At 38.3% G+C, this 26,467-nt stretch overlaps 1 protein-coding gene across 1 annotated transcript; it reads left to right on the forward strand.

Moving 5' to 3' along the window:
* The first annotated feature begins 310 nt into the window (after positions 1-310).
* On the forward strand, positions 311-25,942 carry LOC133070270 (cytochrome P450 2C18-like). The gene is given in 10 exon segments (XM_061162229.1): positions 311-478; positions 1,988-2,150; positions 2,359-2,508; positions 8,006-8,166; positions 9,351-9,527; positions 17,209-17,350; positions 21,970-22,157; positions 23,970-23,976; positions 24,909-25,043; positions 25,761-25,942. Coding segments are annotated over 10 exon segments (1,473 nt in total).
* The last annotated feature ends 525 nt before the right edge of the window (positions 25,943-26,467 follow it).

Consider the following 26,467-nt stretch of genomic DNA (forward strand, 5'->3'; position numbering starts at 1 on the left):
TAGTGGTTCTAATTCTTGGCTGCACAATGGAAATACTTTTTTGTTGTTGTTGTTAGCAAACCTGATCCCAACGCAGTGCAATTAAATGACAGTCTCTACAGTCGTCATTGAACAGAAGGAAAACAAGACTAAAGGACACTTTAATTTTATCTTTATCAATGGCCAAAGTCCATTCAGAATAGAGTACAAAGTGGATGTGATCGAATGGTATCTTTATTCCTCAGAGAGGCCCAAGTTGAATTAGCAGGGCCTGTTACAAAAGCTCTCGATTTCAGGCTCACAGCCGTCTGAGTAAGGAGAGACGGCATCAATGGATCTGGCTGTGGCCCTGGTGCTCTGTCTCTGCTGTCTTCTTCTCCTCTCACTCTGGAAACAGCGCTCTGGGAAAGGGAAGCTCCCGCTGGGCCCCACTCCTCTCCCAATTCTTGGAAACATCCTACAATTAGATGTTAAGGAAATCAGCAAATCTGTAAGCAGTGTAAGTAGATTTTATGTTCCTCCAGTGTCTTGTAAAAGGTAAGTAAAATAAGCCCAATTTAAAAAACAATATATATTCTTACGAGCACACTGTTAAAGCAGGTCAGTTTGAAGCAAATTACTCCCTGTAAATTTGATATTTTTCTTGCCTTTTCAGGCCTGTTATTATCATAAATAGAGGAACAAAGTAATGTGTTTTGTGAGTAGAGAAGCGTTTATGCCTTTGTAAGGTAGAATCAAAATAATTAAGTTTTAAAAGCTGGGAGTGTTGCCTCCTTTATTTCACATGGGACTGGAAGTAAAGGGTAAGTGAAATGTTTTGTGATTAGTGATTTCTTTCCAGAAATAATTTACTATATTGTTGATCAGTTGCTCAGTTGTGTCTGACTCTTTGTGACCCCATGGACTGTAGCACGCCAGACTTCCCTGTCCTTTACCACCTCCCAGAGCTTGCTCAAACTCAAGTCCATTGAAGTCAGTGATGCCATCCAGCTATCTTGTCTTCTGTCGTCCTCTTCTCCTGCCTTCAATCTTCCCCAGCATCAGAGTCTTTTCTAGTGAGTTGGCTCTTCACATCAGGTAGCCAAACAAAGTACTGGAGCTTCAGCTTCAGCATATGATTAGCGATTTCTTTCCTGAAATCATTGACTATATAAGTTGTGTGTTTTGTTCAAATGACCAGGAAAACAGAACTTTTCTGAAGAAGGGCATTGTGCCTGGTGTTAAGGAATTAATTTAGGATTAGGATGATCACGGGGGAATGAAAGAAAGAAGTCATCAGTTAGGTTCCCACTGGTGGCAGCAGCATTCATTTGGATTCTGCAGGAAACTGCCATCTGTACCCTGTGAATGCTGCCGCATAGAAAGTGTTGGTCTTCCATGAGATGCTGCATGTCCTGGCACTGCCTCTATGATGCTTCCTCTCTTTCTGTGTTAGTGATACCAGAGGATCTCAAACTAGGCTGGGCATTAGAGTTATATGAACTTATTTTTTTAATTATAAATTTCTAGTATTCATCATAGGGCTACAGAATCAGAATTCTAATGACTGCTCCATGGGTGATTCTGAAGCAGTGAGCTGGCTGTTGGTCCAAAAGGTGGGCCTTGAGGATTGCTACATTGCTCTCAAGGATCAGAGGGTGACTATGATCTTCAAATTTGAATCGTCTACATATTAGCCCTGGGGTGCTGGACATGGAACAGAATTCTGCAACCTCAGTTTCCTTATTTATAGTGGGGAAAATAAACCCACTGAAAGTGCTGATCTGAGGATTAATTATAATCTGTGCACCAGCTACTTGGGCCATTACCCAGCATTTCAGGTCATCTGTAAGTAGAACCTATAACAATTACCACCATATTTATGCATTAAATTATGAATTTAATACATAATTAGGCTCTCTCTGGCAGAATAAAAACATAATAGCAGGATGATAATACATTCAGCATCAGGCACAGCATAGTATCTCATATTGACTTCTTTTGCTGTTACATGCCTCTTCATTCCCAGCTCTCAAAAGTCTACGGTCCTGTGTTCACTCTGTATTTTGGCATGAAGCCCACTGTGGTCTTGCATGGATATGAAGTAGTGAAGGAAGCTCTGATTGACCTGGGAGAGGAGTTTTCTAGAAGAGGCAGTTACCCAGTGCTTCAAAGAGCTACTAAGGGATACGGTAGGTATGTATGTGTGGGTGTTCAGCATTGGCAAAGGGTAGGAGTGGGGAGGATGGAAAAGAGCAATTTGAAAATGCCGCCCCCCTCCCCCTGCCCCCGCACCGTGGCCCCCCAGCAGATCGTGTTCCTTCTCTGAGGCTGCCATGTGTCAGCTCACTCCTCCTCCCCTAGAACGTCCTTCCTAGTTTCTGTTTCGCTCCCTGGTAGGAATCGCTTTCAGCAATGGCAAGATATGGAAGGAGACCCGGCGCTTCTCCCTCATGACCCTGAGGAATTTCGGGATGGGGAAGAGGAGCGTTGAGGACCGTATTCAAGAGGAAGCACGCTGCCTTGTGGAGGAGTTGAGAAAAACCAATGGTGGGTGATTCTATTTTCTCTTAAGTCTGACCTTAACAGGCTGCTCTCTCTCCAGTTACATCCTTGGAAATATTTCAGGGAAGGCCGCATCTTTCATATGGGTATTGGCTGTCAGCCCTCAGATGGGGGAGGGGGTTATAAAGCATAGGCAGCCAAGGAGCTTTTGTGTATCTGTGCTTATTGTGTGTGTACTCCCATGACTGTGCACGCAGTGTGGGCAAAAAGATCATTTAATCAAATTATCTCCTAAACTTTTTGTTTTCAAACCAGAAACCACAAAACATAGTTTTGAGTCATTTCCTAAAAATATTAAAGAACAGAGAAGGGTAGAGATAATGTGGTTGTCTATTCTGGAATATTTTACCAGGGAATACTTGTTAATTGGACAGGGTGGGAATGACCATTATGGGACATGAAACAAGTAACATGTGTGTTCAGTTAAATGGACTATATTTATATATTCAGCCTTACAGACAATTTTGAGAGTTACTTCCAGGGCTCAGGCCTACAATTCTGGCCAATGGTAATACGATCTATGGTTTTAATCATCTTGGTATACCTTAGTGCAATTCTCATCAATTATGCTTTCTTTGAAAAGACAGCAGTCTTTAAAAAGTATCAGCATTCATTATTTCTTGTTATTCAATACTAATTGTACTGATTTGTATATTTTGAATAAATGTATGCTACATCTTAATTCAGTTAAAACACCCATATACCAAGTCAGTTCAGCTGAGTTCAGTCTGTTAGCTGTGTCCGACTCTTTGCGACACCATGAACCGCAGCACGCCAGGCCTCCCTGTCCATCCCGGAGACCACCCAAACCCATGTCCGAGTCGGTGATGCCATCCAACCATCTCATCCTCTGTCATCCCCTTCTTCTCCTGCCCTCAATCTTTCCCAGCATCAGGGTCTTTTCAAATGAGTCAGCTCTTCGCATCAGGTGGCCAAAGTACTGGAGTTTCAGCTTCAACATCAGCCCTTTCAATGAACACCTAGGACTGATCTCCTTTAGGATGGACTGCTTGGATCTCCTTGCAGTCCAAGGGACTCTCAAGAGTCTTCTCCAACACCACAGTTCAAAAGCATCAATTCTTCTGTGCTCAGCTTTCTTTATAGTCCAACTCTCACATCCATACGTGACCACTGAAAAAACCATAGCCTTGACTTTTGTTGGTAAAGCAATGTCTCTGCTTTTTAATATACTGTATAGGTTGGTCATAACTTTCCTTCTATGGAGTAAGTGTCTTTTAATTTCATGGCTGCAATCACCATCTGCAGTGATTTTGGAGCCCCCCAAAATAAAGTCAGCCACTGTTTCCACATCTATTTGCCATGAAGTGATGGGACCAGATGCCATGATCTTAGTTTCCTGAATGTTGAGCTTTAAGCCACCTTTTTCACTCTCGTCTTTCACTTTCATCAAGAGGCTATTTAGGTCTTCTTCACTTTCTGCCATAAAGGCAGTGTCATCTGCATATCTGAGGTTATTGATATTTCTCCTGGCAATCTTGATTGCAGCCTGTGCTTTATCCAGCCCAACGTTTCTCTTGATATACTCTGCATATAAGTTAAATAAGCAGGATGACAATATACAGCCTTGACGTACTCCTTTTCCTATTTAGAACCAAGTCATGAAATATTTATTTAACTAAATTTTTACCTGCTTATCTTGTCTTCTCCAAGTAGAATTTGGTTCTGTTTTCAGTTTGTAAATTTTGCCCCATCTTTTTTGGATTTTAGTAACCCACTCCAGTGTTCTTGCCTGGAGAATCCCAGGAATGGTGGAGCCTGGTGGGCTGCCATCTAAGGGGTCGCACAGAGTCAGACACGACTGAAGTGACTTAGCAGCAGCAGCAACAAATGTACAGTCTGGAATATATTTCTCTGCCATCTCATTTTGTCTAAATTCCTGTGTTTGTGGCCTCTGTTCCACAGGCTGCAGGACTGTAGTTCTTCTAGCTTGTCTGCCCCTTGGTGCTTGAGGTTAGTCCTGGAGCTGTGCAGGCTTGCTGGTGGGTGGGACTGAAACCTGCTCATTGGTGGGTGCAGCTGGGTCTTGTCCCTCTTGTGGGCAGAGCTGTGTCACAGGGTATGTTTACAGGAAGCTGTTGGCTCAGGATAACTTTAGGCAGCCTAAAGTTAATAGGTAGAAGTCACCATTTTGGTAGAAATATAAAAAACCTCAGATATACAGATGACACCACCCTTATGGCAGAAAGCGAAGAAGAACTAAAGAGTCTCTTGATGAAAGGGAAAGAGAAGCATGGAAAAGCTGGCTTATTCTCTCAGATCATCCCACCCTCGCCTTCTCCCACAGAGTCCAAAAAGTATTTAGCCTCCAACTAATAAAAATAAATGGAAAAAAAAAGAAAAAGCTGGATTAAAACTCAACATTCAAAAAAAACTAAGATCATGGCATTTCCCCCCACCCCTATCACATCATGGCAAATAGATCGGGAAACAGTGGAAACAGTGACAGACTTTATTTTCTTGGGCTCCAAAGTCACTGCAGATGGTGATTGAAGCCATGAAATTAAAAGACGCTTGCTCCTTGGAAGAAAAGATATGACAAATCTAGACAGCACATTAAAAAGCAGAGACATCACTTTGCCAACAAAGGTTCAGATAGTCACAGCTATGGTTTTTCCAGTAGTCATGTACAGATGTGAGAGTTGGACCATAAAGAAAGCTGAGTGATGAAGAATTGATGCTTTTGAACTCTGATCTTGGAGAAGACTCTTGAAAGTCCCTTGAATAGCAAGGAGATCAAACCAGTCAATGCTAAAAGGAAATCAGTCCTCAGTATTCATTGGAAGCATTCATGCTAAAGCCCTAATATGTTAGTTATCTGATGTGAAGAACTGACTCTTTGGAAAGACCCTGATGCTGGGAAAGATTGATGACAGGAGGAGAAGGGGACAACAGAGGATGAGATGATTGGATGGCATCACTGACCTGATGGAGGTGACTTTGAGCAAACTCCAGGAGTTGGTGATGGACAGGGAAGCCTGGCATGCTACAGCCCATGGGGTCACAGAGAATCAGGACAGGACTGAGCAACTGACCTGAACTGAATTGATTGATATTTGTCCTGGCATCTTGATTCTAGCTTGTGCTTCATCCAGCCTGGCATTTCACATGATGTATTTTGCATATAAGTTAAATAAGCAGGGTGACAATGTACAAGCTTGACATACTCCTTTTCCAATTTGAAACCAGTCTGTTGTTCCATGTCTGGTTCTAACTGTTGCTTCTTGACCTGCATGCAGGTTTCTTGGGAGACAGGTAAGGTGGTCTGGTATTCCCATCTCTTTAAGAATTTTCCACAGTTTGTTGTGGTCCACACAGTTAAAGGCTTTAGTGTAGTCAATGAGGCAAAATTAGATGTTTTTCTGGAAGTCTGTTGCTTTTTCTATAATACAACAGATGTTGGCAATTTGATCTCTCGTTCCTCTGCCTTTTCTAAATCCAGCAGGTACATCTAGAAGTTCTCAGTTCACATACTATAAGCAATATCATGTTATAGTTATCTTTTCTGGCTTACTTCACTCAATATAATAATTTAATATTGCTGAAAATGGCATTATGTCTTTATTTTAATGACTGAGTAATATTTATTGGGGGTTTTCTGGTGACATTAGTGGTAAAGAATCTGCCAGCCAATGCAGGAGATGTGGGTTCAATTCTTGGATTAAAAAGATCTCCATTATACAGAGTGAAGTAAGCCAGAAAGATAAAGAACATTACAGCATACTAACACATATATATGGAATTTAGAAAGATGGTAATGACAACCCTTTATGCAAAACAGAAAAAGAGACACAGAAGTACAGAACAGACTTTTGAACTCTGTGGGAGAAGGTGAGGGTGGGATGTTTCGATAGAACAGCATGTATATTATCTATGGTGAAACAGATCACCAGCCCAGGTGGGATGCATGAGACAAGTGCTCGGGCCTGGTGCACTGGGAAGACCCAGAGGAATCGGGTGGAGAGGGAGGTGGGAGGGGGGATCGAGATGGGGAATACTTGTAAATCTATTGCTGATTCATGTCAATGTATGACAAAACCCACTGAAAAAATAAATAAATTAAAAAAAAGAAAGATCTCCTTGAGAAGCAAATGGAAACCCACCCCAGTATTCCTGCCTAGAAAATCCCATGGACAGAGGGGCCTGGCAGACTATAGTCCCGGGGTCACAAAGAATCAGACATGACTTAGAGACTAGACAACACAACAATATTCATTACGTGTGTGTGTGTGTGTGTGTGTCACACCTTCGGCATCCAGGCATCTGCCGATGGACATTTAGGTTGTTTCCGTGTCTTGTGCCAAGTCACTTCAGTCGTGTCTGACCTTTTGTGACCTCACGGACCGTAGCCCACCCAACTCCTCTTTCTATGGGATTCTCCAGGCACGAATATTGGAGTGGGTTGCTGTTGCCTTCTCTAGTTTCCTTGTCTTGGCTATTATAAATAGTGCTGACATGAAATCGGGATGCATGTATCTTTTTGAATTAGAGTTTTTATCTTTTCTGAATATACACCCAGGAGTGGGATTGTTGAATCACATGGTAGCTCTATTTTTAGTGTTTTAAGGAACCTCCATACCGTTCTCTATAGTGGTTCCATCAATTTATATTCCCACCAACAGTATAGGAGTGTTTCCTTTTCTCCAAATCCTCTCTAGTATTAATTCTAAATATATTAATTTTAATGGCCATGGTAAATGAGGGACATCAATTCTTAAAAAAGAAGAAATTTTAAACATGAAACAAAATTAAGGGAATTCCACTCATCAAGTTACTTTTTTTGTTTCACTTATCTAGGGATTTATGTTTGAAATTAAAATGTTACATTTTATTAATATAAATTAGGCAAAATATAATTAGACAAAAATTCAATTTATAATAATTGGTTAATTGTTCACTTGTATCTTAGTTTTTCTTCTCATATAGCATGGATACTTTGTGTTTTATTACATTTATTCTTTCAAATGCATGACTTCAACTACAGTCTCTCTCTCTCACTTTAGCTTTTCCTCCCTGATTCTGCACATGAGTTTTTCAACTATTCATTTTGAGTTCCCTAATAATTTTCTTTCTTTCTGTCAGTGTTTAATTTGCAGACAGATGATATTGAACATTGATAACTTTCATTATCAAATCATACAAAATGGCCTCTTTAGATGTTCTTGTCATTTTCCCTTCAAATTTACAGGCACCTTGAGTGAAAAGGGTACAAGTAAAGGTGGGAGGAGTGAATTGAATATTTGTAAAAGCCTGTTATTTAACTAGCTGTGCTGAAATATCCTACTCAGGTTAAGGTAAAGTGATGTGTTGATTTTATGCATGCTGAATATTTATTTTTAAAGGAGTTTGTTGATGAGATATCGCTTTAGAGTTTCTAAAAAATTACCTTTACCTGTTATCTCAAATATCAAGTGTCTCTTGTGTATGTTTTAATGGTGTGTTCAAATTGTTTGTTATTCTTTAGGGTCGCCCTGCGATCCCACTTTCATCCTGGGCTGTGCCCCCTGCAATGTGATCTGCTCCATTATTTTCCGGAATCGTTTTGATTATAAAGATCAGATTTTTTTAGATCTAATGGAAAGACTGAATGAAAACATCAGGCTTCTGGGCTCTCCATAGCTGCAGGTGAGGCCAAAGTCCTTTCTTCTCAAGGATTCATTTTGGCTCTTTTCCCCATGAGATCCAGATCTCTTTGGGCACCAAGCTGTGAGGTGAATGTGTGAACAACACAGTCCTGCCCAGAGCTTAGCATCATGGTGTACTCATCTGGGTGTACTCATCTGGATGACTGCAGAGCCCTTAATGATAGACAGGAAAATACGTGCCCAGAATATAGAACTGCAGTTCAGTCCCATTTACCTTGTTCAGTGGTTTTTCCACCAAGATCCAAAGACCAGTTTCTGTAAACTACTTTGGTAACTTCCCCAAAGCATGACCACAGCAGTAGAAGTACTTCCAGGTCCTACTGGAAAGGCTTCCATTGCCCACAAGTCTTGTTCCCCAATTTCTACTCATGGATTCTTCAGCATGTTAGCTGACAGAAATATCTATTTGGGAAGAAAGAGAATATTTCCTTCAAGGGGCTCCCAGGGGACACTGAATATGATAGGAGAGTTTGATGCTTCAGTTGGTATCTTAACTGACAAAATAATTGCTTTGAGGATGACAAAATGATTATTTTTTAGTGTAGGAACCGCAAACCAACATCACTGGTGTACCCTGTGCTGAGCTAAATGTTCTGTCCTCTGCCTAAAAGTCAATGGTGTGACCTTACAGAGGTCACTTAATTGCTGTGGTTCCCAGTTACTTTATCCATAAAATGTTGAGTTGTGTTCCATGGTGTCTTTAGAACCCTTTTAGTCCTAAAATACCGATTTTATGATTGAGGCCACTAAACAGAAATAGAAATATCAGGGATCAGCTTGTTTTCTATATCAGATTACCTAAACTCCCATAATCTGATATCATCTATAAAAGGTGAATCATTGTGTTTCATGCTATCTCTTATTACCTAATTGTGAGGAGAATTGATGCAGAAAATGAAAGAATTGATACAAAGATGCCTTTATACTGTGAACATGATGTATGAGTATAGGAGATGAATACCATCTTTCATCCCTGGTCATAATGTTCTCCCTGAAATACATCTATTAGCATAGAAAACTATGCATTTGTGAAGTTAAAAAGTCCCATCTATACAGTGACTGAATTATTTTAATATTTATAATTCATTTTCTACCCAGGGCTTGGCATATAATATTTAAATCTTCATTAAGTGTTTTCTTTTAATGAACAATTTTTTTTTCTAGCTCTGCAGTTTTTTCCCTGCTCTCCTTGATTATATTCCAGGAAAACATAAGAAATTCTTTGAAAATTTTGCTTGTTTGAAAAGTTATGTTTTGGAGAAAACAAGGGAACACCAAGCATCTCTGGACATTAACGACCCTCAGGACTTTATTGATTGTTTCCTGATCAAGATGGAACAGGTAAAATGTTAATGACAGCTCAATTATTTGATTGCTTGTGCATTTTTAGGGCTGTTGAATTTACCAGTGATGTTTCAGTGGTTTGGCCAGCAATGTTGACAAACATTTTAAGTACATGATGTATGTCCAAATATATGGTATGCATTATGGAAGATATAATGTTTAATTGTTAAATTAATTGAATATGTTGATTCTACTCTTTACCTACTAATAATCTTCCTATAGAGAAGTACAGAATGACCCCTCAGATGAAATGGAAACAATTAGAAACAAGTTAGAAAATACAAAATATCATGGAATAATATGAAGTTGAACATGATCATTGCACACACTGTATTAGGGAATGGAAAAGCATGGCTTAATCTAGCTGGGCTTCCTGCATACCAAGTGTTTGGAAATAAATCTTAATATATTTGCAGTGAAGGACAGGGGAAGGAATTTTAGATGGTGAATACTGTATATATTATATATAGTATACATAGGCCTGTGATGAGGAAGAGTAGGTGGATGGAAGAAAGAGAGCACTTTGAGTGTGAAGTAAAAATGAATTGTTATGAATGAAATGAAATGAAATGGAATGGAATGGAATGAAATGAAATGAATGGAATGAAATGATATGGAGCTGGAATTATATGTCTGTGGGCATAAATTCTATACCATGTGTTGAAAAGACACCCCTTTTCCCTCTTGGCCCCCTTGTCAAAAATCAGTGCACTCAAAATTTGACCCTTTATTTGTGTAACTAAGTAAGTAAGTGTTAGTCACTCAGTCGTGCCCAACTCTTTGCGACCCCATGGACTGCAACCCACCAGGCTCCTCTGTCCATGAGATTTTCTAGGCAAGGATGCTGGAGTGGGTTGCCATTTCCTTCTCCAAGGGATCTTCCCAACTAAGGATTGAACCCGGGTCTCCTGCACTGCAGGCAGATTCTTTACTGACTGAGCTACAAGGGAAGCCCTAGATTATTTGTGTAATCTGACATCTATTCCATTAATCTAAATGTCAGTCCTTATACTAGTAGCATATCATCTGGTCATCTTAATTATTAGTTTTGCATTTAGTTTTCAAGTTGAGAACTGTGAGTCCTCTAATTTTTTTGTTAATTTTTAAAAATATTTTGGCTATTCTGAATGCTTTGAATTTTTGGGTTAATTATAGGATAAACTAGTCAATTTATGCAAAGAAATTTGTGATTTTTATAGGGATTGCAGGAAATCTGTTGATTGATTTATGGAGTAACATCATTTTAAAATATAGGTAAAATTCATATAACATGCAATTCACTGTTTTAAAGTATATGATTTAGTTGTATATACTTGCATTCACAATGTTGTGTGATCACTAGTTCTCTTATTTCAAAACTTTCCTATTGCTCTCCAGAAACATACCATATCCATTAAATGATCACTTTCCATTCCTTCCACCCCATCATGTGTTAACCTGTTTTCTGCTTTATGTCTATGGATTTGCTTGTTATGAATATAGTATGGGACTACTCAGGTGGTGCTAGGGGTAAAGAACCCTCCTGACAGTGCAGGAGACATAAGAGATGTGAGTTCAATCCCTGGGTTGGAAATATCCCTTGGAGGAGGGCATGGCAACCCACTCCAGTATTCTTGCCTGGAGAATCCCATGGATAGTGGAACTTAGCAGGCTACGGTCCATGGAGTCACAAAGAGTCTGACACGACTGAAGCGACTTAGCATGTGTGCATGAATATAGCATATAAAAGAACTTATAGCATTGCCCCTTTTGTTTTGGGCTTCATCTAGTATAATGTTTTGGATTCTTGTCTAAGTTATCATGTATATCAGTATTTGTTACTCTCTTGTATGGCTGCATGATATTCCATTTTAATATATATACCATGACTTTTTATATATTCATGTATTTGTGGACATTGGTGGTGTTTCCCTTTGGGTCTGAATGAACACTGTTGCCACAAATACTTGTGTACAAATTTCTTCATGGACATATTTTCATTTATGTTGAGTATATTCCTAGGAGTAAATCTATGAAGCCTATGGTAATTTTAAGTCTGACGTTTTGAGAAATAGCCAGACTTTCCCATGGTGACTGAAGCATTTATATTCCTACCAGCAATGTAAAGCATTCCTATTTTCCCATGTAATTACCATTATTTATTTTCTAGTTTCTTGTATTTATTAAAGCTAGTCTGGTTAATGTGATCTCTCTTTGTGGCTTTAGTTTGCATTTCCTTAATGAACAATGATCTAGAATATATTTCATGTGTCATTACCCATTTTTATTTCTTCTTTGAAGAAATATTGTTATTCAAGTCCTTTGCCCCTTTAAAATTAGGTTCCTTGTCTTTGCTGTTGAGCATTGATATTTTGGTATTATAAAAATAAAGTAAAAATTGATATTTTTGGTATTATATCCTTATATATGTTTGCATGCATGCTCAGTTACTCAGTTGTATCCGACTCTTGCGACTCCATGGACTGGAGTTGGCAGTCCACTAGGCTTCTCTATCCATGGAATTTTCCAGGCAAGAATACTGGAGTGGGTTGCCATGCCATCCTCCAGGGGCCCTTCCCAACCCAGGGATTGAACCCAGGTTTCTCGCATTGCAGGTGGATTCTTTACCATCTGAGCCATCAGGGAAGTGCAAATTATTAGAGAAATACAAATGAAAACTACAATGAGGTGTCACTTCACACTGGTCAGAGTGGCTGTCATCAGAAAGTCTGCAAATATGGCTCAATGGTAAAGAATCTGCCTGCCAATGCAGAAGCCACAGGAGATGTAGGGTTTGATCCCAGGTCAGGAAGATTACCTGGAGAAGGAAGTGGCAACTCACTCCAGTATTCGTGCTGGGATAATTCCATGGTCAGAGGAGTCTGTCAGACTGTAGTCTGTGGAGTCACAAAGAGTTGGACATGAATGAGTGACGAGGCATGCATGCAGTAAATGGTAGAGAGGATGTGGAGTAATGGGAACCCTCCTACACTATTGGTATGAATGTAAATTGGTGCTGCCATTATGGGGAACAGTATGAAGGTTTCTCTAAAAACTATTAATAGAGTTCTCATATGATCAGCAATCCCACTCCTAGGTATGCATTCAGAGAACACTATAATTTGAAAAGTTATGCACCCCAGTGTTCATAGTAGCACTGTTTACAGTAGCCAAGACATGAAAGCAACCTAAGTATTCATCAACAGATGAATGGATAAGTAGGATGTGATATATATATTCAATGGAATATTACTCAGCCATTAAAAATGAATTAAGTAATGCCATTTGAGCAATATGGATGGGCCTAGAGATTATCATACTAAGTGAAGCAAGACAGAGAAAGACAAATATTTTATGATATCACTTATATGTGGAATCTAAATATATATATATATATATATATATATATATAAGTTAACTTATTTATAAAACAGAAACAGACTCAGACATAGTAAACAAATTTATTTTGTTAGGTAATAAAGGGAAGGGGGTGATGAAATGGGAGTATGGGATTAATAGATACTCAACTACTATATATAGAATAGATAATTACTGTAAAACACAAGGGACTGTATTCAAGATCTTGTAAAATCCTATAATGGAAAAGAATCTGAAAAAGTGTATATCCTCTGCTGTATACCTAAAACCAGCACAGTTTTAAAAATCAACTATACTTCATTTAATTATTTTTTCCTTTTGCCCTTCCTCTGATGGAAACATGAGTGGATTTTTTTTCCAGTTGCACTGTCAGAATTTGCTCAAGCTCCTAGAATAAATTTCAAAAATTATGGTAGCTCCTGGATGACTCAGTCATCCTGTGGAGTCATCCCTCTCTCAGTGTTTTACACACTGAGCTTTTAGCAATTTCTCAAATATGATTCAGATTTTCCTACCCTAGCACTGAATTTCATTGTGATTTCTGTTCATGAGCTCTTCTTTGGTAAGTCTGACTCCCTTTCAACCTCTCCAATTTAGGGGGCAGTGGTTTTCCTTTTGTGCTCAACTCTCTTAGGAGTCTTAAAAGAATTGTTGGTTTTAGTCTGTTCAGGTTTTCACTTGTTATTAGGAATGGAGTTGAAACTTCCAGGGTCTTTACATGTGGAGCTATCAGATTTATTTTTCTACATTTATGCATTTGTAAATTTTCATTCTGTTTTTTATTTCTAGCCTCATTTTATTGTGGTCAGAAAAGATAGTTTGTATCATTTTTATTTTTTTCAATTTGTCAAGAATTGTTTATGACTTCACATATAGTTTACTGTGGAAAAAGTTATATGTACACTGGAGAAGACTCTGCATTCTTCTGTTGTTGAATAGAGAATTCTTTATATGTTTGTGAGAATAATTGACTCTAGGGTTGTTCAAGTCTTATGTATTTACTCATTGATCTTTTGTCTAGGTGTACTATACATTATTGAAAGCTGAGTTTTGAAATCTCCCACTGTTATTGTAGAACTCTCCATTTATCCTTTCAGTTCTATAAATGTTTGCTTCATATATTTTGGGGGCTCTGTTGCTTGATGAATATGTGTTTATAATTATATGACTTGATGAATTCACCTTTCTTCAGTTCAGTTCAGTTCAGTCGCTCAGTCGTTTTCCACTCTTTGCGACCCCATGAATCTCAGCATGCCAGGCCTCCCTGTCCATCACCAGCTCCTGGAGTTTACTCAAACTCACACCCATCGAGTCGATGATGCCATCCAGCCATCTCATCCTCTGTCGTCCCCTTCTCCTCCTGCCTCCCAGCATCAGGGTCTTTTCCAATGAGTCAACTCTTCACATCAGGTGGCCAAAGTATTGGAGTTTCAGCTTCAGCATCAGTCCTTTCAGTGAACACCCAGGACTGATCTCCTTTAGGATGGACTGCTTGGATCTCCTTGCAGTCCAAGGGACTCTCAAGAATCTTCTCCAACACCACAGTTCAAAAGCATCAATTTTTTGGCGCTCAGCTTTCTTCACAGTCCAACTCTCACATCCATACATGACCACTGGAAAAACCAGAGCCTTGACCAGACGGACCTTTGTTGGCAAAGTAATGTCTCTGCTTTTTAATATGCTATCTAGGTTGGTCATAACTTTCCTTCCAAGGAGTAAGCATCTTTTATTTTCATGGCTGCAGTCACCATCTGCAGTGATTTTGGAGCCCCCCCCAAAATAAAATCTGACACTGTTTCCACTGTCTCCCCATCTATTTCCCATGAGGTGATGGGACCAGATGCCATGATCTTAGTTTTTTGAATGTTAAACTTTATTATCACCTTTCTTAGTCCACTATAAAACATCCCATTCTTATTTGGTCCCTTTAAACTATTTTTGATAAAAATTTTTTCTAACATTATTATAGCCAGTCTTGCTTTATTTGGCTACTCATAATTTGCAAAATCTCCTTCCCTCTTTCTCATTCAATGTATTTGTGTTTTGGCATCTCAAATGTACAACATCTTGTACCACATACAAGGTTTTTTGTTGAGAATAGTTGACATATAACATATTAGTTATAGATTATAGTGCCACATAATGATTCAACATATGCATACATTAAAAATGATGACTACAATGTTTATAATTAACATTTATTGTCACACATAGTTATAGATTTTTTCTTGTAAATCTTAGAATTTGCTCTCTTAGCAATTCAGTAGGGAATATGTCATTAACTATAGTCATCATGCTGTATATTACATCACTAGGACTTATTTATTTTATAACTGGACTATTTGCATCTTTGATTCCCTTCATTCATTTTTATCTCTCCTCCCAACTCTTGCAGCCACCAATATATCCTCTCTATTTATAAGATCAAGTTTTTAAAATATTTCACATATAAATTTGATCATATGGTAATTTGTCTTTGTGTGTCTCATTTATTTCACTTAGCATAACTTCAAGGCCCATCCATGTTGTCACAGACATCAGGATTTCCTTCTTTTATGGCTAAATTATATTCTATACTAGTATAGATATATTAGGATTATGTAGTGGAATATTTAGATGCACAGTTTAAAATCTTATTCCTTCAATAGCTGTCTTACACCATGAGTTTCAATTGATTAAAGTAATTACTCATATTGAAGAATTTATTTCTGCCCTATAATTTTTTGCTCTAATGTATTTTATAATTTTTGTTTCTTAGTTCCTTAAATATGGCTTATTTTTGTTTGATCTTTTTCCAATGTAGCTTTTTTAATTTCCTTCCAAATTTTTTGTGTGTTTTAAAATTAATTTCTTAGTACTTATAAAAGAGATTACTATTAACATGCTAAATTCATAACAATTCAGTATGAACTGATTCCTCAATAGCTTCAAATCATGTACATTAACTCTGCTCCCATCCAGCTTCATCCCCCTTTATTTCATTGGTGTCACAAAATCACATCTTTATATTTTGTGCCTAGAATCATAAACTAGAATCATATAATGATTGTTTCATGATTTTTTTTCTTTTAAATAATATAGGAAATGAAATGAGGCTTTTATATTAGAATACAGTAGCTTTTGCTTTTCCATTTATCTACATAGTTATTTTTAACAAGGAACTTTGTTTGTCAATCTGGCTTTGAATTATCATCTTGTCCTTTGGTTTTGTTAACTGGAACCCCTTAGCTTTTAATTTGGGGATGTCTTATGTCTCCTAATTTATGGAGGGATGGTTTTGCCAAATACAAAATTCTTGGTTGACGTATTTACACTTAAGATTTTAAATATATCTTTCCATTGATATTTGGCCTATACAGTGTCTGTGGAAAAAATGAGCAGTTATCCTAATGATGATCCTTTGTGCATGACGAGTTACTATTCTCTTGATGCTTTGAACATTCTCTCTTTTGCTTTGGCTTTTGACAGTCTGATTAAAATATGAAACAGATCACCAGCCCAGGTTGGATGCATGAGACAAGTGCTTGCGGCTGGTGCACTGGGAAGACCCAGAGGGATCGGGTGGAGAGGGAGGTGGGAGGGGGGATCAGGATGGGGAATCCATGGCTGATTCATGTCAATGTATGGCAAAAACCACTACAATATTGTAAAGTAATTAGCCTCCAACTAATAAAAATAAATGGAAAAAAATATGCCTTACAGTGAGTCTGCTTGGTTTCATTCCTCTTGGAGTTTGTTTAGCTTTTTGGATTTCTAGATTCATGTACCTCATAAAATATTGGAAGTTTTCAGTCATTCTTATTCAAATACTTATTTTCTATTCCTTCCCTAACTCTTTTCTGGGATCTCATAAAATGGATGTTAGTACAATTGATTGAGTGCCATGGGTCCTTAGATTCTATTCATTTTTCTTTATTCCTTTTTCTTTCTGATAATCACACTGGAAATTTTTATTCTGCTTCATGTTTGCTGTTTCTTTCTTGGATTTCCCATAGTCTACTGTTCAAACTTTCTGGTAAATTGAAAAATGTTCAAGTAGTGTGATTTTTAGCTCCAAAATTCTGTTTGATTTATTTCTATAGTACCTTTCTTGTTATTCTATACTTGTTTGTACACTTTTCAGATTTTCTTTAGTTCTTGATGATTTTCATTAGCTATTTAAGCATATTAAAGACATGTATCTTAAAGTTTTTGTTTAGTAAGTCCATATCTGGAATTCCTCAGGAATGATTTGTGTCAACTTATTTTTTTTTTGCTAATTCTGGTCCATAATTCCTCCTTTTTTGTATGGTTTGTAACTTTTTAATTAAACTATTCCTAGGAAAAGCACAATCAAGAACTGGAGTATACAGCTGAAAACTTGGCAAACACTGTATTGGATTTGTTTGTAGCTGGGACAGAGACGATGAGCACCACACTGAGATATGGGCTCCTCCTCCTGCTGAAACACCCTGAGGTCATGGGTATGATAACATGTGGGCAGGGTGACTGCAGAAGAGATGATAGAAAGATGCTTGAATGTATTCTACCTTGTTTCTCTTACAGAATTACTTAAATCTCTGACTGAGCAGCTTAATTTTTTCCCCCAGATTTAATGAAGGGATAGTAATGTGATGTCTTTACATAATATGTGAAGATATTAAGCACCTGACTTTCATAGGAGGTCATGTGTAGCAAGCACGGCCAGCATGAATTGGCCTCGAGCTGCATATTGGTTTTGATTATGGAAAGACTACTCTGATGTCCCTACATGCTGAAAATGCAGTTCTAGAGCCATGGTCCAAGGACTTCCCCAGTGGTCTAGTGGTTATAACTCAACCTCCAATGCAGGGAGTACTGATTCAAACCCAGGTCAGGAAACTAAGGTCCCACATGCTGTGGACAGAGCTGCCAAAAATCAATAAAAGAAAAAAAGAAAGAAAGAAACCAGGGTTGGGAAACTGGAAGCTCTCCTTATTAAAGAGATTGGAAATCAGAAATTTAGTGAGGTCACCTGATGCAATTTCAACACTCTAAGAAGTCCTCTAAAGAGTTAGATTGATAATAAATTAGCTTAAGATGTGTATGTAAAGAAATTGTATTAATCCATAGGTTTTTTTTCCAGAAAAATGGTTGTTGCCAAAATACACATTTTAAGGGGTCAAGAATTTTATCTTTCAAAAAGAACTCCGACTCTTTGTGACCCCATGAATCGCAGCATACCAGGCCTCCCTGTCCATCACCAACTCTCGGAGTTTACTCAAACTCATGTCCATCGAGTCGGTGATGCCATCCAGCCATCTCATCTTCTGTCATCCCCTTCTCCTCCTGCCCCCAATCCCTCCCAGCATCAGGGTCTTTTCCAATGAGTCAACTCTTCCCATGAGGTGGCCAAAGTATTGGAATTTCAGCTTCAGCCTCAGTCCTTCCAATGAACACCCAGGACTGATCTCCTTTAGGATGAACTGGTTGGATCTCCTTGCAGTCTAAGGGACTCTCAAGAGTCTTCTCCTACACAACAGTTCAAAAGCATCAATTTTTTGTTAGAAATTAACTTAAAAAAATTAATTAAAAAAAATTTACAATATTGTATTGGTTTTGCCATATGTTGACAAGAATCCACCATGGCTGTACATGTGTTCCCCATCCTGAAGGCCCCTCCCACCTCCCTCCCCTTCCCATCCCTCTGGGTCATCCCAGTGCACCAGCCCCGAGCACCCTGTATCATGCATAGAACCTGGACTGGCGATTTGTTTCACATATGATAATTTACATGTTTCAGTGCCATTCTCCCTTATCATCCCGCCCTCGCCCTCTCCCACAGAGTCCCAAAGTCTGTTCTGTACATCTGTGTCTCTTTTGCTGTCTTGCATACAGGGTTGTTGTCACTATCTTTCTAAATTATATATATATATATATGTTAGTATACTATATTGGTGTTTTTCTTTCTGGCTTACTTCACTCTGTATAATGGGCTCCAGTTTCATTCACCTCATTAGACCTGATTCAAATGTATTCTTTTTAATGACTGAGTAATATTCCATTGTGTATATGTACCACAGCTTTCTTATCCATTCATCTGCTGATGGACATCTAGGTTGCTTCCATGTCCTGGCTATTACCAACAGTGCTGCGATGAACGTTAGGGTACACGTGTCTCTTTCAATTCTGGTTTCCTCAGTGTGTATGCCCAGCAGATTGCTGGGTCATATGGAAGTTCTGGTTCCAGGTTTTAAAGGAATCTCCACACTGTTCTCCATAGTGGCTGTACTAGTTTGCATTCCCACCAACATTGTAAGAGGGTTCCCTTTTCTCCACACCCTCTCCAGTATTTATTGCTTGTAGACTCTGATAGCAGCCATTCCTGACAGGCATGACAGGGTACCTCATTGTGGTTTTGATTTGCATTTCTCTGATAATGAGTGATGTTGAGCATCTTTTCATGTGTTTGTTAGCCATCTGTATGTCTTCTTTGGATAAATGCCTATTTAGTTCTTTGGCCCACGTTTTGATTGGGTCATTTATTTTTCTGGAATTGAGCTGCAGGAGTTGGTTATATATTTTTGAGATTAATTCTTTGTCTGTTGCTTCATTTGCTATTATTTTCTCCCATTCTGAAGATTGTCTTTTCACCTTGCTTATAGTTTCCTTTGTTGTGTAGAAACTTTTAATTTTAATTAGGTCCCATTTATTTATTTTTGTTTTTATTTCCTATACACTGGGAGGTGGGTCATAGGGGATCCTGCTGTGGTTTATGTCGGAGAGTGTTTTGTCTATGTTTTCTCTAGGAGCTTAATAGTTTCTGGTCTTATGTTTAGATCTTTAATCCATTTTGAGCTTATTTTTGTGTATGGTGTTAGAAAGTGTTCTAGTTTCATTCTTTTACAAGTGGTTGACCAGTTTTCCCAGCACCACTTGTTAAAGAGACTGTCTTTTCTCCATTGTATATTCTTGCCTCCTTTGTCAAAGATAAGGTGTCCATAGGTGCATAGAAATTAACTTTTAAAGGCTATGGTTATGTTTAGAAGCACATATTTTCTTGTTTGTCAGAATACCACTGAAATGATTATAACCTATAACCTATGAGAATTAGCCTTTCTAAGTTGAAGTCAGGAAGCAGCCAACAAACATTCAACAGATTTTTGAATCATAGAGAGCATATTGAGGGTTGACAATGAAGTCAGTAGAGAGGATGAAGTTATAGCCTAAATGTCAAAAGAGGAAATGTCATAATTTTGTGGTTGTTGTTCAGTCACTAAGTCGTATTCAACTCTTAGTGACCCCGTGGACTTCAGCATTCCAGACTCGCCTGTCTTTCCCTATCTCCCAGAGTTTGCTTAAATTCATATCCATTGAGTCGGCGATGCTATCTAATCACTGCCATAAAGTGATGGGACCAGATGCCATGATCTTAGTTTTTTGAATGTTGAGTTTTAAGCCAGCATTTCACTCTCCTCTTTCACCCTCATCAAAAGGCTCTTCAGTTCCTCTTCACTTTCTGCCATTAGAGTGGTGGCATCAAACAAGGAGAAGTCATTTATGTTCTTACAGTCCTTAAGGTTACGTTTGGAGACACTGGGCAGAGACAGGGGAAGAGTAAGGTCACAGCTTAGAGGAAAGGTTAGGGAAGAATCCACTTCTTGAATTCAGAGATTTTTAGCTCCTTTCCCATCCTGCTTCCTGAAATTCAGCAGCCAGAGGAAGACTCCAGTGAGTGAGCACTCTGGAGAAAAGACTTCCAAGTTTTGCCATGTAGACAGAAAATTCTCTCAACAGGTCTCACAGAGTGAATGAAATAAGAACATCCACCCTAATACACAGGGTCATGATATTTCAGCATACCTGGATAAAAGAGAAAAATATCACAAAAACATTTAGAGAGATGTAGCAGGTTCTAGATAAAAGAGTTTACAACCACATTATAATTCAAGAGCAACTATCAAACTGGGTATTAATTTTTAAAAGGGTATTTTCAGACTTGTATGTTTAACAAATTTTTACCCACTCTTTCCCCTTTCTCATCCAAATGCCTGAAGTCATGTCAGAGGAAGTCATGGGCTCCAGGGTTTGGAAACCTCATGGAGGAGAGTGAAATTATCAGTGTTGTTGCTAGACAGCAGGCCTGGAAGGTATCCATTTCTAAATGGGTTAGATGAATAAAGCAGATGTTTCGGGAGATACCAAGAACAAAAGAGAGGTGATGGACTCCCTGTGGCTTCTGAATAATAGGGTTATTATGATTAGGAATTTGAACATCTACCTAAGCATTTGGAAATAATCCTGAATCAGGGTACAGAATTTTATGAATTGACCTAAAGAGATGTGGTTAAGTCCAAGAAAGTACCAAATATGAAGCATGATCATAATTGTCTTAACCAGAGAGCATTGTAGAATGATGATACAATGAATATTCTAACCATCAAAATTTGTGGTGTAAATATATTGGGGAAATAGATTAAGGGGGTGTGTATGTGTGTGTGGTGTGTGTGTGATTTTGTATGAGGAAGGATGGAGATGTAAATTCTCAACTCTTATACCAAGATTTCATATTGTTTAAGAATCTGTGAGTGAGAAATAAAAATAGAGAGTCATTATTTAGAATAGGACACGAATTTCAGAAGAAACTGCTAGAATGCTGAAGGTGGTGGCATTTGACAGCTGGAGAATGACCTGAGTACCATTGCAAATTGCACACGCATAATACACAAATACACAAAACACACATATTATAATTTAACTTTTCAACCCACATTATTCTGATATAAAATTAATATTTGAGTCTTCTTTCTTTCTTTAAGGACTATAATTTCTTGACTTTATATTCTGTTTATATTTGAAACATTTCATCATTTCTCTTTGTTTTATCATGTATGCTAATATAGAAGGATGTATAGATGTATCTTAAGCCAGGCTTGTAAGAGACTTTTACGTGTCTGTATTATGGCCATTATCTCGCTCAGTTTAGTTCCATTTCTGGCCATATAGTTAATGTGTATAATGATACAGGGACACCATCATAGTGCCTCATGTATCCCTGAATTGGTATGGAATGTGGTGTGAATTTTCCTCTTTCTCCATCAATCTTCCTTACCTTCCTTATCAGCTAAGGTCCAGAAAGAGATTGACCGTGTCATTGGCAGACACCGGATCCCCTGCATGCAGGACAGGAGCCACATGCCCTACACGGATGCTGTGATCCACGAGATCCAGAGATACATTGACCTGGCCCCCACCAACCTGCCCCATGCTGTGACCCGTGATATTACAGTCAGAAACTACTTCATCCCCAAGGTAAGATTGGTTTCTCTTTTACTGACCTCATTGGTCTTGAAGTTCTCATTTACACAGTATGGGGGCAACCCTCGATGAATACAAGGTGAGAGAAGTAAAAATAGTCATGTGTGTGGTGGCTTGATGGGTTGTGTGTTGTTTCCAGTTTAGTCTGTAAAGCTTTATAACAGATTTTGACAGGTAGCAGTGCAAGACTTCCAAATTTGTTCTGCTTCTTTTATGTTGTTGGGCTAACCATAGCTGTCCACATTTCCAAATGAACATTAGTATCAATTTGTCAATTTACCAGAACACTCTGCTGGGATTTTTTTATCAGAGTGACATGCTAGATCAGTTTGGAAAGACTTAATATCATGACACATTGAATTTTTCATTTATTGGATATGATATAGTCTTTCTATTTTAAAGGCTTTCTTTAATTTTTTTCAGCCAGTGATTTGCATATTTTTTGTCTTTCCAAGGTGTTTATTGTTATTGTTATAAGCATTTTAAAATGCATTTTCCATTTTTATGTGGAATATCAAAATATATAATTGATTTTTATCATTTTGATGACCTTATATGTAACAACCTTGCTAAATTTAAAGTCATTTTGAAAACATCTCTAGTTAATAGCAATTTCTATATATATTATCCTGCTATCTGGGCTAATATCTTCATGTCATCCTTGTTTCATTTCTGATATGAAGGAAAGTGGAAGTTAACATCTCACTATTGGGAATGATGTTTTATGTATATTTGTTAGAATTTTTTTTTATCAGATTAGAGAAGTTTCCCTGTGGCTCAGTGATAAAAGAATCCACCTGCCAATGTAGGAGATGCAGGAGATACCATTTCAATCCCTGAGTCAGGAAGATCTCCTGGAGGAGGAAATGGCAACCCATTCCAGTATTCTTGCCTGGAAAAACCCATGGACAGAGGAGCCTGGCAGGTTACAGTTCATGGAGTCAAAAAGATTCGGACATGACTGAGCAGGAGCATGGACAACATATATTTGATAGAGCATAACAGGATGTTTTACTTAATACAGAATTCAAGTTAAATCATTTATAAAACAGAACAACTTCACTATATGGCAATATGTGAAAATTTCTTCCATTAATAAATGCTTATCTATCCATATCTGATATCCATTAAAAGCTCCCTACTTCAGTATGCATACCTCAATAACAGTGATTATTGTATGCAGAAGAATAATAGCATGTGTACACAGGAGTTATCACTGAAACAATAATATTGTTTAATGTACAGGCTATACTTAAAATTTCCTAATTTTCTTAGTATAACCTTTATAGTTTCTTTTTCCTCATAAACCAGGTGAAGGCTTATACTGTCATTTACCCCATTATTATTGGTTATGCAGTGTTGTTCACATGATAAAGTGGTACCTGTCAGATGTCTCCAAGGAACAGGTCTTTTTTTTTATACTTAATACATAAAAATCTATTGCATGGTACATTAGAGCTTTGAGAGAATAACACTTCTTAATCATTCGCCCAACAGTTTTAACTTTGCTAGTAAAACTTGTTTAAATTAATGATACTAAGCTGAATTGGTGTAAAATGATGTTTCTAGTTTTATCATAGATCCTGTGTCTCAAATCTAGGATTAATCTGCAATGAAAGCAACCACATATTTTTTTTTAAATAATTTTATTTATTTATTTTTGGCTGTGCTTTGTCTTTGTTGCTACCTGTGGGCTTTTCTCTAGTTGTGGTGAGTGGGGGTTAATCCTCGTTGCAGTGCACTGGCTTCTCATTTTGCCGTGACTTCTCTTATTGTGTAACATGTGCTTTAGGGCACATGCTTTAGGGCACTAGTTGCAGTGTGTGGGCTCAACAGTTGTGGTTCTCAGGTTCTAGAGCAAAGGCTCAGTATTTGTAGTGCTTGGGCTTAGCTGCTCCATGATTCCATCATGTGGGATCTTCCCAGGGCAGGGATTGAACCCGTGTCCCTGCATTGACAGGTGGATTCTTTACCACTGAGCTACTAGGGAAGCCCTACTGTATGTTATTATGGCAACAGTAAACGGTCTTCATGGCAACGGTAAACACTAATGTTTGTTACCATGCATGCAAGCCAAGTTGCTTCAGTTGTGTCCTACTCTGTGACCCTATGGACTGTAGCTCACTAGGCTCCTCTGTCCAAGGGATAACCCCAGGCAAGAATACTGGAGTGGATTGCCATGCCCTCCTCCAGGGCATCTTCCAGACCCAGGGATTGAACCTGTGTCTCTTAAGTCTCCTGCGTTGGCAGGCAAGTTCTGTACCACTGAGTCACCTGGGAAGCCCCATTTGTTGCCATACTTATTATCATAGAAGATCATAATCCATTTACAAAAACACTATGAACAGATAACTCCAGACCTTTCAAGTCCAATAGAGACTTCCCATATTCAACCATAATCCACATATAAGATGAGTGAAAATTGAAATGATAAAGAAAAGCAGCTGGTGGGGTCAGACACCACTGTCCAAATGTGATAAGCAGAATGGTTCATAAGGTCTGGAAATACCTAGAAATACCTAGTATTTCAGAGGCTGTTCACTTAGCAGTATCTTTGCCACTAGTCTTAAACTTATTCTTCTTTATTGCTTGTTCTTTCTGCCTCAAAATGTCACTGCCCTTCTTTGGACTGAGGATTCTTCATTATTGATCATAAGATTGTACTAAATGATTTGCAGCAGTTTTTGAAGCTCTGTGACTTTTTCATAGTTCAGTTTATCTTCATCTGTTCTTTCCAAGGCACAGATATATTAACATCACTGACTTCTGTGCTACATGATGACAAAGAATTTCCCAACTCAGAGGTGTTTGACCCTGGCCACTTTCTGGATGAGAGTGGCAACTTTAGGAAGAGTGACTATTTCATGGCTTTCTCAACAGGTAATAATTTTTTTTTCCCCCTATTCAGTACTTTAGAGGACAGGATACCTTCTAAGGGTCAGTTGGGAGTTATATAGTACCTACCCTGGGGCTGGTAGAAATGCTCATGCCCATGATGAGGGGCAGCAACCCAATACCTATGCACTTTCCCTCCCCATGAAACATGCTCATTATTGGGCTAGATTACTGGAACTTTGGAGAGGTGACCCAGTTCTTTCCCTTTAGAAATAAAACTTGAACTGGGAACTGAAAATATCAGAGAACTACAACTTAGCCAAAGAGAATCTTGTGTTATAAAACTTGAAACTTCAAGGTGTGTTAGAGTTTGATGAAGAGTAGGTATACTTAGAGCAGAGAACAGAGGCTGTGAAGAATGAAAAGAAACATGTGGGACTACTAGACTAGGATCAGAAAATACAGCCAATATACGTGAGTTTCTAGAAAAAGATGGGTAGAAATTTGAAAATATGAAATTGCAGTTATAATGCATGAATAATCAAGTGCTTGGAATAGTCAATAAATATTTCTTGAAGGAATGATATTTGTTATGATAAGATGTTAGGTGGATAGCATATGTGTTCACCCTTTTCCCATCTGTCCATCCAGCCATTCCATCCATCCATTCAAACATTTGTCAAATGGATACTACATAGTCTCTTTCTGACAGCCAGAAAGACAGAGTTCAAGGAGTATGTACCCTCTGTTTGTTGTTTCCAGGGAAACGGATTTGTGTGGGAGAGGGCCTGGCCCGCGGGGAGCTGTTTTTATTCCTGACCACAATTTTACAAAAATTTACCTTGAAATCTGTGGTTGACCCAAAGGACCTCGACACCACCCCAGTTGTCAATGGGTTAGTTTCTGTGCCACCTTTTTACCAGCTCTGTTTCATTCCTATGTGAGGAATGTTAGATCCTCTGATTTCTTCAGTGATGTTGTCTTCAACTCCCTCTCATCTGCGGCATCGTTCACCTGCTTCCCATCATCTTTCCTGAGAGTGCCTGCTCTGACCTCTCCTCATTTATTGTGTAATTTCACTGCAGAAATGTATCTGCTGTTCTTCATACTCTGTAACATCCATATGGCCACCAGATATGCAAATAATTATATAATGTTGAGTAGTTTTATGTGCATAGTACTATGCACTCCATACAATATAGAACAAGATGATTACTGTGTGTACAATACAGAGCTATTTCTGCTATGCATATTCCTAATAAAACACATAATTTGATAAGCCAGCTCTCAAGCTTTCTTTCTTTTGTGCATATTGCATATAAGGGAGGAAAGAAAGAAGGCAAAGATGTCACGTGTCCTCATATGCACAGAGGACAGAGGGAATAAGAGTAGAAAAGCTCCCTGGGCTGAATCTGAAGGTGAAGGAATTGTTTTCAGAAGCAGTTTCATCCCTGTAGGAAATATTGAGA

The sequence above is a fragment of the Dama dama genome, chromosome 15 (genome assembly GCF_033118175.1).
Source record: "Dama dama isolate Ldn47 chromosome 15, ASM3311817v1, whole genome shotgun sequence".
NCBI classification, from domain to species: Eukaryota; Metazoa; Chordata; class Mammalia; order Artiodactyla; family Cervidae; genus Dama; species Dama dama.